At 28.8% G+C, this 15,878-nt stretch overlaps 1 protein-coding gene across 2 annotated transcripts; it reads right to left on the bottom strand.

Moving 5' to 3' along the window:
* Nucleotides 1-530: 530 nt before the first annotated feature.
* LOC130967968 (homeobox protein knotted-1-like 2) lies at nt 531-11,949 on the bottom strand. Of its 2 annotated transcripts, none has more exons than XM_057893030.1 (6): nt 11,114-11,949; nt 5,591-5,711; nt 4,800-4,996; nt 4,230-4,361; nt 1,163-1,314; nt 531-1,032 (listed from the first exon to the last, which is right to left on the bottom strand). In XM_057893030.1, the coding sequence occupies exons 1-6, from the start codon at nt 11,642-11,644 to the stop codon at nt 1,029-1,031; spliced, it is 1,137 nt and encodes a 378-aa protein (XP_057749013.1). In that variant the 5' UTR covers nt 11,645-11,949; the 3' UTR covers nt 531-1,028. The 2 variants fall into 2 exon arrangements, with proteins under 2 accessions (XP_057749013.1, XP_057749011.1); XM_057893028.1 differs by having other exon boundaries at nt 531-1,043; nt 11,114-11,948.
* Nucleotides 11,950-15,878: the final 3,929 nt, after the last annotated feature.

Raw genomic sequence — 15,878 nt, 5'->3', positions numbered from 1 at the left:
CCGCTCTTATACTTTGTACAAAGAAGTCGGGTGTCGCTTAGATATGGATTGAGAGAACGGCCATTTTTTAAGGCCATTAACTAATCCGAGTATCATTACTTCAGTTAAGAAATTTTGTATTTTTAAACAGATTTTATTGAATTTTTCTATATAATCTCAAAGTATTTTTTTGATTTTTTATTTGACTTTCTAAATTAAAAATCTAGTAAAAAACTAACTTTACTAGGTCATCAGAGCAAGTGACGATCTAAAAGGTAAGCTATCAAACCACCCACTCATTCGATTATGCAGCAGCATGTGTCGGTCCATATGTTCGATTGACTCGATCCAAAAACACTCACTCATTTCATAAAAAAGAACATTCTGATGAGCTCGATCAATCCCTGGTCAAACTCCCACATATTTTCCTTATCGAAAGGCGCAAATTTCTCGAGTAACACACGAAGAAAACTAAACTAACTAATCAAGCATTAAACTTTGAAGTACATTCAATGATTATGTTATTCCTTTGCCAAACATTTTCACTGTAATGCATGATAAACATATATGTATCAGCATGCCTTCATAAATACCATTAAATCGAAAATATTTAACCTGCATCTATGTCACGTATCAACCAGCAGCCTCATATACAACAATAATACATTTTTTCCCCTTGAAGTAAGTGTTACTATTTCTAAGAGTGTATCAGAATAACTTTTCCTTATTGTACCCTTCTTTTCTAATAAACAGTCAACTTGGTCTCTTCTAACTATTTTTCAATAGACAATCCGATTTCTAATAAAAATAAAATAACAATAATTCAATTCTCAACCATGATAAGAACAAGAGATATTAGCCTTAGGGATTAATCTGTCTCACAATTTTTGTTATTAAGAATGGAATTATCATTATTATTTTAGTTTTAGAAATCGGAAAGTCAACAAAGTGGTTAGAGATAGAATTGAGCATGATATTGACTCCTTTAATTTCTTTTCACTGTTGATGAAAAAGCAGTGTCCAATCACATGAAGCTCTGGTTATTTGTTTCACCTGCACCACCGCTAGTATCCAAAAAGTCCCAACAACACTACTCATTAGCACTTACAAAAGTTGCAGAGAATAAAACATGATATGGAACAAAACAAGAACCAGCTAAGCAATAATTCTTCTAATAACCCACCTTTTATTATTAGTATTCTTGCGCTTGCTTTTGGCGCCAGTAGACGACGAAGGATTAGTATGCCAATTCCTTTTCCTCTGATTTATGAACCAGTTATTTATCTGCTTTAATTGCAAGCCTGTTTCCTGCACCAGCCTCGCCTTGTCTTCTTCCTGAAAAATAACGGCACTCATTTATATAACACCTATCATCAAGCTCATCAAACATTGACAAAACTCCCACAACATACGTGTGGGTATATCTCCTCTTTCTTTTATTATTACTTCCTATCTAAAATAACTATCAAAAATTAATTACCACATAAATTAATTAAAAATATCTTCGTTTAGAACAAGTTAGATTATTGTGCAAAATTATATTCATTAACTCTTCTTATCATATATATTTACTATTTCCTTTCACTTATTTTCTTTTAATCCCTAAATTTTAAAAAAATTTCAAAATTTAATAAAAATATATTAATCACGTATAGGCTACAAAAAAAATTAATGGAAAGGATAGAATAAAAACCAATTTAAAATATTAAAGATAAAATTAAAATAAATAAAATATTAAAAAATATTTTTTGAAACATTTGAACAAACTTTTCAAAAAAGAAATATATATCTTACTTTTTTAGAAAAAGGTAACAATTTTAAAAATGAAATAACTTGACTACTAGTTGATCCTGAATAACTTAACAATAGCAAAAGCAAAAATTATTTAATAATCATTATGTATATACAAAAAAACAGCTACTAAAATAATTATATATAAAATAAATATTAAAATATAAAATACACGTTAAAAATAAATTATACGATATATATTTATACGTAAATACATTATCTGATCTGATGACTGATTTTAATGTGGACATATAATTTTTATTATCTAATAAGCTTTGGGTAATTAATATACTTTCCGCTAAAACTTATTTTAAACTAAATAGATATTTATATTTAATTCGGATTCGGGGTAAAGTATATATCATAGTTATTAGAACCAAACCGATAATTAACCCAATCATATATATTATTGGATCATTAGTTCACTCGATTAACTCAATCATAATTAAATAAAAATATAAAATTATAAAAATAAAATTAAAATCAAAAGTTAAAATGCATATTTTCATAAATATATTAATAATGATTAAGTATTAATTCTTAGACATAATTAATGATACGAAAAGAGACAATAAACTAGTTAATAGGATAATATACTTTCTCAATTTAAAAGAACAAGAACAAGCAAAAAATAACAATTGATAAATCAAATCCAAAAAGTGATCTCAAAGTCGGCATCTATATTTTCGTAAGACAAATTTAGAGTTTGACCAATATTTTTTTCATTTTGATTTGTATTTATATCTTCTATAGCATTGTTACTCAATCAATCATTATCTTAATCATCTTCCAAATTTAATTGATCTAAATTTGTGTATTTTTTACAAATTAATATCAACAATAATTCGTAATAGCAACAAACAAGTAAAATGTTCGAATAATTGAAAAACATATTAAGATTATATAAAGTTAGTTAAATGGACATCTTTGCCAAATCATTTCGTAAAGCATCAACATCTTTAGACGTTAAAAATGGTGGTAAATCTTTCAATATCCAATCCGGATAGTCATCAAATATTTACCTACTTTGATATGTATAGCACTTTTAAAAAGTACATGTTCATTAAATTTTAATCTTTAGTTTAGTGACTAGATAAATTGATAACATAGGAACCAAATGAGAAAGGAAAGCTATGATCTAATTTGTGTCAATGCATTTGATGACCACTTGGATTGGATATTGGAAGATTCACCACGGTTTTTAATTTCTAAAGAGATTGATACTCTACGAAATAATTTGGTAAATATGTCTATTCAACCAACTTGAGATGATCTTGGTATGTTTTTGAATTGTTTGAACATTTTAATTATTAGTTGCTATTATGAATTATTTTTTATATTAATTTATAAAAAATACACAAATCTAGATCAATTAAATTTGGAAGATTATCAAAATAATGATAGATCTGAGTAACAATTCTTTGAAAGATATAAATGTAAATCAAAATGAGAAAAATATTGGTCAAACTCCAAATTTGTCCTATAAAAATATAGATGTCGACTTTGAAATCACCCTTTAGATTTGATTTATCGATTGTGTTATCTTTTAGTTGTTCTTGTTCAGTTAAATTCGGAAAATACTAATGACTAGTTTATTGTCTCTTTTTGCACCATTAGTTATATCTAAGAATTGATACTTGATTATTATTAATATGTATATGAAGATATGTACTTTAATTTTTTTATTTTAATTTTATTTTCATAACTTTATATTCTTATTTAATTATGACCGGATTAATTAAGTGAATTAGTGATCCATCAGTTGAATTTGTGATCTATCAATTAAACCAATAACTTGGTAATATGATGGTATGATCAGATTAATTATCAGTACAAAAAAATTAATCATTTTCTAATAATTGTGATCATAAGTGATCAGCCTTAGGATACGGGAGGGATAAAGTGAAATGAGACGTTTTCAAGTTTAAAAAAATAAATTAAACATGACTCGGTCCGAGTTATAAAACCGGCTAAGTCACTAATTTTTACAAAATTTGTCCAAATCAAATCAATTTTTATTGGGTCCAATGCTTAAGCAGTTGAACAAATGACCTCAACTCGGTCAGGTAATTGGACGATCGAATTTTCAGTCGAATTGACTGAGTCGAGCCGAATTCAATAATAATAGTATATGAAAAAGTTTAGGAGGCCAACAATTTTATTGAATTTTGGCCATGTAACCAGTAGAGAAAAGTGAGCCATTGGATGAAATCTCACACCAATCTCATACCATCAAATCATCATTGATGACTAGTTGATGGCTAATAATCATAAAAAGTATTGCCCCTAGCATTGCTAATAGTATATATATACACCATTCAATATTATATCCTACTATTGATGGTTTATCCTTCAAACTAAGAAATTTAAATGTTTATTAGAAACTTGAGAATATGTATGGTGGCCCCCACAAGCTAAGGGCATATGTAGTTAATGCATGTGTGTGAGTAAGAACATACCGTTGGATAGGGCCATTTAGAATGAGATTGCCACCAAGCTTTTAAGAGAGAGGTGGTATCCCCAGGAAGCTTCCCGGCTCTTCTCTTTCGCAGAATTTCTTCTCTTATGTCAACAATTTTATCCTTGTAACCCTGATTCACAGCACCACTTAAATTATTTCAATTGGATCCATTCAACTACTGATTATGTCTGTCATTCACTCGTTATTTCATTAATTTGTCCCTATAATACAGATACAATCATATTATTATATACGTGTATAAAATAAACATCTACTAAATTAATCATTTTTATAAAATATATATTAAAAATAAATTAATACATAATGCAGATTTAGTAAGTGATTTTTCGTGTGTCAAATACTTCTTTCTAGTAGCTTGGTTTTATTAAGTTAGTTTAATTTACCTTCTTGTTTGTATTGATTTAGTTTTCTATGTACTCCACTCCACTTATTAGTGGGCGTTTAGATCCTTTGTAATTTATCAGAAACAAGAAAGAAAACTTGCATGCCACATATACGCCACCACCCAGAATCCAGATTTAATTTGTAATTATGTTGTTAAAAATACCTGTTTTAGCTCGTGCTTTAGCTCCTGGCGAACACGCTCCATTAGAGATCTTTCAGTTTCAGTTGGAACAAGAGGGCCAAAGCTGAGACTATCAGCGCCATCTAAACATCCTTCGTACAAGTTGCCATTGCTCTCTGCCGCCTGATCGTCTTCGTCGTCCGACATCGTCGTACCTGTCCCTTCTCCGGGAGATACACCTTTATGCATCACACTTTATTATTAGTAATTATCATTAAGACATTTACCCTTTTGATGTGTAGTGTATGTGTGCATAATGTTGACAATACAAACACAATAGACCGGTGGTTCTTCACTACTTTCCAGTTTTTTGCTAAGAATTGAAGCTCATGTACAACTTAAATATAACCATTATAACTTATTCACAGACATATACATTACTTGCAACTTTTTTACCGAAGCTCTTTGTTGTTTGCACTCGTTGGGGTTGGTAATTGTTTCAACTCATAATTCAGTACAATCACATTAAATGCATAGTGAGTTGATGAGTTTTGGATTGAGAATTTTTTGAAAAAGTATAGGTAGATAATGAAAATATTAAACAATGTGAATAATGGATATATCGAATGTTCAATGTACTAGATATACATATAGTTATTTTAATATTAAGATATAGGTGAATAATTTGGGAGTTTAGTGTGTTTTACTTGAATTGGGCCAATTTTAGACTCCGTTGCATATATGCAAGGTAAAGAGAAAGCTTTCTTGAACAATAACAACATTGAGCAATAATAACCATAATCAAAAGAAGATTTTTGTAGTAAAGGACTTACCCGTCAAGCTTTGTAGAGACTGCTCGAGCTCCCAACAAGCCATCACTGCTTCCATGGCATGGACACGGACATGTTGTTGCAATTGTTCTTTAAAAGCGCAAAGCAATAGAACGTAATGTGTCTACAAAGTACAAACAAAGGTAAGGGCCAAACTGAACAAATGCTTCATAGGAACTTAATAGAATTATATAACCAAGACAATTATTATGGGAACTAATTATTTAAACAGGAGAAAACAAAGCACTCATCAGGTGAACACGTAAAATCCGAAAGATGCAAAAATTCATATGCTAGACGATATCAGCATGCAAACACAAGCATTAATAAAATAAAATATTAAAAAGATATTTTCATGGCTTATTACTGCCTTTTTTCTCCTTAAAAAATTCATATAAGAGATACAAACATCCCAACATATTCTATTATTTCAGTTAATATTATGGCAAAAGAAATATGTATCAAAATATAAATTAAAAAAGAGGTTTAAAAAACGATGAGACTTCTTCTATTCTAATAATTTTAAAATTTTGGAACATTAATAACTTACTATATATTCAAGAAAAATATTAGGGACAACATTTTTGAGCCTACATCTTATTTATATATTATTAGAATTTTGAATTTAAAATTTAATATTTAGAATTTAGTATTTATTATTTAAAATTGTGTAAGTATTAATTAGAAATAATAAATTTTAGTAAAAATTTAATATTATTCTATGTTTAAATCAAATATCAGTTAAATTTAAATATATTAAATACGTCAAAATTTTAAAATAACAAATATGTTGAAAGAGATAAATTGCATAAAAATCTCAAAAGGGGTTATAATTAAGTCTTAGATGAATCATAATTAAAGGGTCATAATTAAGTTTTAGATGAATGCTAAGAATGAACGAACCTATTAAAATTAGTCACTAAAGTTGGTCATTAGTATAAAATACATATTAAAATATAAATACACATTAAAAATAAATTAAATTACACATATATTTATACATAAATATATTGATAATTGATTTTAGTGTCTAATTTTAGTGTATGTTTGATTTAGTGTTCAAAAACATGAACGCACCTTTAAACGTCATGAACGTTGGACCAAACTTGTTCGGATAATTTTTTTTCAACATAATCTTTACCCTCAAAAGTACGCTTACTTGAAGTAATATTTGTAGCTTTTACTTTCAATTCTTACGATTCAAAATTTGATTGCAAAATTTATTCTCTCAACTATCTTTTTTCACCTTTTTCTTTCTCTACATACACGATCATCTTTATTTTATTTTTGAACTACTCTTTTCACTTTCCTACTCCTACCTCATCTTTTCTACACATCATCCTCATTTTATTTCTCAACTATCCTTCCTCACTCTTTCCACACACTCATTTTTCTCATCTTAAACAATCAAGGTAAATTTCTTTCTTCTACCATAATTTTGCTTATTAAATAATTTTTGTACTGAAAATTTTCTTTTTTATTTTAAAATTAGTCGAACACTAGTTCACTCCAATTATTATAGTTTAGTTCTATAAATTTGTTTGTCTTTTATTACTATAATTTATAATTATTAGACATTCTCAATTATGATCTAATATTATGTGTAATTTATTATAATATGTATATAATATTTAAGGTAATATTTTATATAATATGTTTTAATTTAAAATTTTGTATTATAAAATTTATTTTGGTAATTTCACATCTAAAAATAATTTTGGTTATTATTATTTAAGTAATATTTTATCAATTATAATTATTTTGAATCAAAGTATTCAAATATAAATCATGTGAAAACAAATTTAATTTTGATCAAAATTAAACTCAAATCCAATTTGAAAAAGCTAAATCAAACACATATATATTTAGTGTAAATATAGTATTTTTAAAGGATGAATAATGAACTTGTATTGGTTTCTACATTAAATGGATTCGCCAACTGCCGTCCACTAACTAATGCATGATAACCAACCGGCTGATGATGGTATAGAATGACTTAGGTCCCATAGCTTCATTATTATTGTCCTTACTCCGAAAGCAAAATAGGAACGTACAAGAGGTGTTGTGAAAACTAATCTACACACGGCACAGCTTCAAGTAATATTTAAGAACATATTCTACAAGATTTCATGAAAATGAACCAACCAAATTAAGTTTCGGCTAAAAATAAAAAATACAAAATGCTTATTCATCCATCAAGTGGAAAGATTAATTGTATTATATTATATATGATTATGACAACATTAACCCAAAGATTCTCAAAGGAAAAACTCATGTAGTATGGAGGAGTCTATCATCAACTCTCTCTCTCCGAGTCAATTCTCTACCTAACAAACAAACAATCACGTAACTGTTCTCTGCTCTAATGAGCAGTACAATGGCCCTCTTGTTTTTTTCTTCAGAAAGTTCAAACGACAAACGACAAACTCCATAAAATCCGGATATCACGAAGGTGCAAGTTTTTAGCACATTAAAGAAGACAAAATCCACAAAATTAATTTGACATTTCTGACAATGTAAAAGCCACCAAAGCAAAGAATGGAAGAAAAGACATTGCGGAAGCATCGGCAAATTTGTAAAATCAAAATGTTGTTTTTTTTGGCTATTCACGATATACCTCAACTCAATCTATCGCAGAAGTCTGAATTAAAATTTAAAATCGTTCAATCAAAATAAAACTGACTACTACTATTATATACCAACAGCCCAACACAGTAGGGGCAGCATCATTAGGCAGAAAGGGCAATTGCCACCCACCCACCATAAAACCTCCCAACCCTTGAATTTTTTTTCTTTCAATAAATTATATATGATTTTCAATTTAGTTTCTTCACATTTTATTTTAATTTTAGTTTTGTTGCAAAATAATTGTTAGACCCTGACAGTCCAGCTCTAATAACATGAAAATGACTAAAATCAAGCAAATTAAAGGAACATACGCTGACACGCATACAGATCTTGAATCAAACTCACTAACTCAAAGTAGTTGCAACTCTTACAAAAGCAAATTAAAACAAGTACAATAAAATGGATAAAAATATACATAAAAGAGATTAGAATGAACAAAAACAATAATGTTAGAAAAACAAAAATAAAAAATCCGTCCAAAATAGTGTAAACTTATTTTATTTAGCTTATAATTAATAAATATTAAATAAGATAAATTTAATTATTTGAAGTAATTTTTTTTTGTTTTTTTAATATTATCGAGATAAAAATATACGCAAACAGTTCGTAAATATTAAAATACGCCTCAAAATTTATTTTCAATGAGTAAAAATATCATGCCGTTAGTAAGAAATTTGATATTTTTAAATATTTAGTGTGTATTTTTGTTCATAAATTTTTTTTAAATATACTTGATATTTATAAATTTTAATGTATATTTGTATCTATTTTAAAATTTTTATTTATATTTTTGTCCATTTACTCAACTAATGAAAATAAAGAAGATAAAACATGATATGAAAATTAATTATTCAATCTACCATAAAGTAGTATTTACAAGGATCTGAAACTCAATATTATGTTAGTAATGCAGAACTAAAATTTCAATCCTAGGACATAAAGTTTTAATTATTTTAATATCTCCAAAAAGTAAAATCACAGTAGACTGAAAATTTTGAAGAACGGAGACTAAAACTTTAATAATATTCTTTCTCAAAAATATTTTCCTTTAACTTTTCAAATTTTAAATGTATTCTTCAATTTCCATATATCGTAAATTATACATAGTATTGAGACATACTCAATCCAGTATATTTTATACGAAATATAATACAAAGACTTAATTTAATCTACATTTCTCCATCTTTATCTCCTAATTTTAATTTAATAGTCTTGTATCTCTTTTATAATAATTGTCTTATTTACATTTTTTCTCTAATAATTGTCATTTAAGAGGGAAAATGTGATTGTATTATTAATCATAAAGATAATAAGAATCAACTTAATAACTTAGTTACATGCATGAATAATTTTTAGTCCCTTCATTTTAATGGGTTAAAATAATCACATAGATAATAAGCGTGAGTTATGCTAATCACGTTAGTTATATAACTATTTTGACTAATTAAAATCTGAGTAATCAATATAATTCATTCACGTACTGACGTACCTATGAATGAAACTAAATCGAACATTGAGTTAAAAGAAAAAGGGTCATATATGTAAATAAAAAAAAAATAAGCACCATATATTTTTTATATAAATATATGTTCTTTAATTGATTTTTAATGTATATTTTATATTTTAATATATATTATATAAAAATAATTAATTTAATAATTGATTTTAATATGTATATAATATTATATTTTAATTTAATACATTAATAATTTAACAAATTTTATACTGTTATTCAATAACTTTAAATGTTCAAATAAATTTTTAATTAATAATTTAAAAATTAATTATTTTTGTTGATATGTCTATTCACCATTAGTTGTTTTATGTAAAAATTTTAGTGCATGAAAATAAATTCATTAATTATAACAATTGTATTTCCCTTGCATTTTTTTAACAAAGTTCTATTTAGTATTTAATCACTTGATTTTTTATTGTAACAGTTTCTTTTATAATAATAATAATATTTAAACGATTTTTTTTAAATTAAATAAATTTAATATTTATCAAATTATATAAAAAAAAGTATTTGCCAAATTATAAAAAAGATAAAGAATTAGACCATAACTCTAAACCTAAAAAAGTAAACAGAGAATAGGAGAATAAATAGGAAGAGGGCTGGCCAACAAGTGGCAGCACATGATGAGGATGTTGTAGCTTCGAGCAGCAAAGCGGGACACGGGGACGGAGGCAAGCTAACAGAGAAGTGAAAGAAAGTTGGAAAGGAAGACTTTTTGAGTTTTCAAAAATATAAAAACAAACCACAAATGCACAAACAAGAAAAAACATCCATACTCGCCATTTTCCTGTTTTGAATTTTAATTGATATTATATCTCATATTTAATTTTAATATTTTTATTGAGTTTAAATTAAATAATGATAAATAATAAATTATAATATTAAATAACTAATTAATAATTATTAATATAATTTACTAATTTTAAGATTAATTAAATTAAATTAAACTAATTTTACTAAATATAATTTGCTAATGTAAAATTTTTATCATTAAAAATTAATATAAATATATCGAATAAGCGTTTTTATCCGATTTTGACCATGGTCATCCCCTTTTTCTACCTCAAATAAAAAATGATTTTGATATTTAATATTATTTGAATTTACTTTGCAAAATAATAATTTTTTAATGTATTTAAAAAAAATTCAAAACATGATAATAGGTACTACGATAATTTTGAGAAGAGCAATATTAGGGACCAGCAATTTTTGTGATTTTTAGCCATCAACTAGCCATCAACGATAATTTAATGGTGTGAGATTGATGTGAGATTTTATCCAATTATTCACTTTTTTCTGCTAGTTACATACTGACCAAAATTCAATAAAATTGCTGTACCTGGACTTTTGTTCTTGAGAATAAGATGAGGAAAGAGACAAACCATGAAGTTATCAAGCTCCTTCTCATTGAGAGCACCATTATTCCCATGCGCAGAGTACTTCTCCACCACGCGCTGCGACTGCTGCAACTGAGCGTCGATTCTCGGTAGCTGGTCAACGGGCGTCGCGATCCTCAAACACGACACGTGCGCCGACAGCAGCTGCTCGTATAGCGGGTGTCCTAGGATGTCCGCCTTGTACTCCACCGCATCCTCTGAGTCGCAGTTGTTACTTTCCGTCATCGTCCGCTGCTGCTGGAGGTGGTTCTTCCGATGATCCATGCTCTTCTCCGCTGACGTAGCTTCCGCCGCCATCATGTCTCGAACGTCGTCGTTTCGTGCCGACGACGCGTCCGGCTGAAGGTGCAGGAAATTCTGCTGCCGGACGTTGTTCAGCCACGTCGGAGCCGGTCCTCCATCGCCGGCGCCGGAGAGAGTTAGCATCCTCTGCATGTCTCTGTTGTGATTTAAATGTTGCTCGTCCGTGAAGGACTGAAAAGTAATTTCGTGTGGTTGGTGGTCGCGAAAAGCCATGTTTTGTTAACTAGAATTTTTTTTTCTTTTTTAACCTTGATTTCTGACTACATTTAATTGATTCCCGTATCAGTGAGATGGAAGAGAAGAAGGAAGAGATGAAATTTGAAGAGTGACGGTGAAGATTATTGAAGAATCAAGAACTAAGAATAAGTGACGAGAGTGAAGACAGGGCCTTGAGGAAGGAAAAGGAAGTGGTTTGGAAAAACACCTTTTTGTTTTTCTGGGGAGAAGACTTTTTTTCTTTTGAAGGGAAAGACACGAACATCGAGGGAGGGAATGAACAAAGGGTGGGATTGATGATAACGTGGGGGGAGAATTGTGGTGCCACCTTATTGGAGATTTTTTTTCCCAGCTGTAATAAGACAAAGATTAATCAATCATGGGACATGTTAGCTAATAGTAATATTATACGTTAATTTTTTTTAAATTAAATTTAACTAAATTAAAAATAAGACTTAAAATAATATTAATTATAATTAATTTTTATTATATTAAATTAATTTAGTTAAATTTAATTAATAAAAAAATTTAAATATAAAATATTATTTGCTATTCTTGTTTGTTTAACCAAGTCAATGAGAATTGGGAAATAGTAATACTGTGGCGCTTTTTAGTTAAATAAAAATTTTATAGACTTTCGATTTATAGAAAAAAATAAAGGATAAAGTTTATGTTTGGACGTAATTCTATTTTAGTTTTTAACGTGTCTTATTTGAATTTAAAAAAAATTATTTAATATTAATTTAATTCTACAGTAAGGTCAAACTTAAATAATTAACGTAATGTCCTACATAACAACAGTATAATAATAAAATCGATAATTTGGAGAATAAGTACAAATTTTAGAGGCACAAAATCAATCGTTGATAATTCAATACATTTATTTGTTATTCTTTTTAGTTTTATAGAAAATATTTTATTTATATTAAAAGAAAAATAATAAATAAATGTATTGATGTATTAACTATTGATTTTGTGTCTTTAGAGCTTGTATTTGTTATCTAGATTATCGATTTTGTTCTTGTACTGTTGTTATGTATGACATTTCATTAATTATTTAATTTTGACCTCAATGGGACTAAATTGATGCTAAATAAAATATTTTTGGATTCAAATAGAACACTTTAACCCTTAAAGATTAAAACAGAATTATGCTCAAATATAGAACATCAATTTAATACTTTATCCAAAAATAAATGATAAAAAATCAAATAAGATAAAATAAAACATATTTCTATATCATAAAAAATACACAAAAAATTACATAAAAATTAATACAAAAAATATTTATCTTAATTAAATGTTTATGTCTCATTTTTATAGTTTTTATTCTTACAAATAATTTAAGTTTAGGATTATGACCATATCGTTACGAATACAGATGCACTTGGCATCTTAGCGACGTGTTTTTTTTTTTTGTTTTATATTTTTATAAACAATCATGATAATTATATCCTAGAATTAGTTATTAGAAGAAAATATATATTAAAAAAATTAAATATATATTAAGATGAGGCCACTATCCTCTAGTACAACACTCCACGTTCCTATCTTTGAGGACAACACCAAAAATAAATCTATAATCAAATTTTTTGGCCAACTTTTTATCAAACCATATATAATAATTTGTTTTTGGTGACTAACCATATACAATAATTGAAGCCCAAAAAAAACCATATATAATAATTATATATCTCTATTTCGTTCTGTCCTTATTTTTTATATATAAAAGAGGAAAAAATATCAGGAATGGGTCACTACTAAAGTCGCTAGGTGGTGGATAGGATATAAAAATGGGTGGTAATAGGTGATGGTAGGTGCAGATTAGGGATTGGCACAAGAATAGTAAATAGCTAGAGAGCTAAAATTTCCATGGCACAGCCAGGGTAAGGTACCCTTTTGCTGTTTGTTTTCTTTTGCAATGATGGAAATGAGAAGTTACTTTTCCTTTTTCCTAGTTACCTTCTTTCTCACATTTCAAACTGTTCACGGCGCATTGCATTTACTCATCCGAGAAGAGGACCCAAAAGGTGGCAAGGGGATGGGCCGGGCACTACCAAACCCGAAAGGGACGCGAGCAACCATTGTTGACACGTGGCGGCAGGAGGTTTCATGGACCACAACGTAGTACTGGAAAGGCTTAGAAGTGCGGGTCATAGGGGTAGTGAAACAGGGTCGTATTGACTGCAAACAATGGCACATTGGCTAGGAAGGGTGCGAAGTTGAATTTCACTATGCTATACTGATATTTCAGCTGCCTCTTTAGCTTTAGAGAGGTAGAAGGTGCTGGCGGCAGAGAGAGAAAGACAAAGACAGAGGTCACGCGCGACTGTTTCGTGGTCCCCAAGTCCCTTGCGTTATATCTAACGGCAATTTCAGTTTGTGTTTGTAAAAATTTAAATAAAAAATTTAGCTTTTAATTGTATAAGGATCTTTTTAATTTAAATTACAAAATCTTACAAAATCTTTTAGTGACTGAAATCTTACAACTTTAAACTAAAACAAAAATATTTAAAAATTTAAATATTACACTATATTTTCAGTCAATAATTACAAAGTTTTTACATCTCTTTAGCGGAACCAAAGTAGCTAATCACAAGGAGAGATACTTCCAACAACAAGTTGTAGAGGGATTTACATCTCTTTAGTGGCATAATTGTTAAAGTCGTGGAAATTGAATCTTGCGTATTATATGTGATCTTCTCTCAAGCGTAAGGTTAACTGTGTGCTCCCTAATGCTATGTTTGTTTGAGTGGAAAATGGAAAAAAAGAAAAGGGAGGAAAGAAAATGAGAAGGAAAATGATTATTTTTCATTGTTTGGTTGAAGAGGAAAATTGAGGGGAAAAAAATGGATGGAAAAAAACTGGTGGGGTCCACCAATTTTTTTTCTCTCCAACATTGGAAAGAAAATAGAGAGAAAACTAATGTTTCTCTCTCTACTTCCAATACTATCCCTTCACTTTTTTCAATATATATTATAATATAGGGGTAAAATTGTCTTTTTATAACATTTTTTTTTCTTATTTTCCTTCCAACCAAACATATCTAAAGAAAATAAAAATCCACTCAATTTCTTTTCTTTCCTTTCTTTCCTTTCTATTTCTTTCCTCTCTATTTCTTTCCTTTCAACCAAACATAGCCTAAGTCAGACTAGGTGGTAGAGTTGGAAAATTTGAGTTGAGACCCTATTTGGTAGATATGATCCAAGAAAATTATTATGTGTTCCGTTGTACTTTAACAGAACTTCAATGTTTCATGTACGAACAAGTTACTAATTCAGGATTTGTTTTGTTCTGAAGTGGTTAAGTACAAAATTGTCCTTGAGTTAGAATGTGCAATGTCTATTTTGACCAGCTAAAAAGGGTTGTGGTATAAATTAATGGAATCGAAAATAGTGAGCAGATGCGTTGTGGCTTCACAAGTGGAGTAAAAATTTAATAAAAAAAAAAGTGCAATTGTCTCCATTAAATTTTCTTTGGGGCATTTGAATGTTGGTTGCTCTGCGTCTCGAAGTGGAGGTTTTGAGGATTGATGTCGCTGGGGTTAGATGGTCGTGCACTGCCGAAACAAAGTGAGGTATTTGTGCTTGTTCTAAGTAAGGTACCAAAGTTTATTTTATTTTAAAATTTTTGGATTCATGTGCTGTGTTCTTGCGGTCGTTCGAATTAGAGGGCCAAAAATTACGCTGTGTATGATTGATTGGTGGGTTCTGCAGTTGGGGTTTTTATTTGTGACATGGATTTATAATCAGGCGGAAAAAGTAATTATAGATTCCCGTTAGCATTGTGCAGGTAGTTAAATATGTCACTGGTTAGTAAGGAAAAGAGGAATTAATGTGTATTATTTTAGTAGGAAAGTATAGGAAAGATCGTGTATGTCAGGAAGAGGAGTGAAAGGCATGGCAGTGGAGGGCTGAAATGTTAGATCCTTATAGGCATTACTTAGATAGAGTGTCGCGGTGATAGGTACTTGTGTGTGTATAACAATTGATAACATGGCAAAAACTTCAGGTTTAGGAAGTTGTTAGTTTTAAAGTAGGAATTTTAGCAAGATATGTTAGTTGACTGTGTTCCAGGTTAGAGTGTAGTGGTTCGAGTGTGTATTACAGTTGCATAGATCTGTTATTTGTTTTTGTTCATGCTAGTGTTCTGTACATGGTTATTGATTTCTAATTTTCTGCTAACCGCTGTTGTGGCTTAATTTACTTTTCTTACTCGAAGAGGGGTTGGT

This window comes from Arachis stenosperma, chromosome 3, assembly GCF_014773155.1.
Source record: "Arachis stenosperma cultivar V10309 chromosome 3, arast.V10309.gnm1.PFL2, whole genome shotgun sequence".
NCBI lineage: Eukaryota > Viridiplantae > Streptophyta > Magnoliopsida > Fabales > Fabaceae > Arachis > Arachis stenosperma.
Note: the sequence above shows the minus strand (reverse complement) of the source record. Positions and strands in the feature narration are given on the sequence as shown.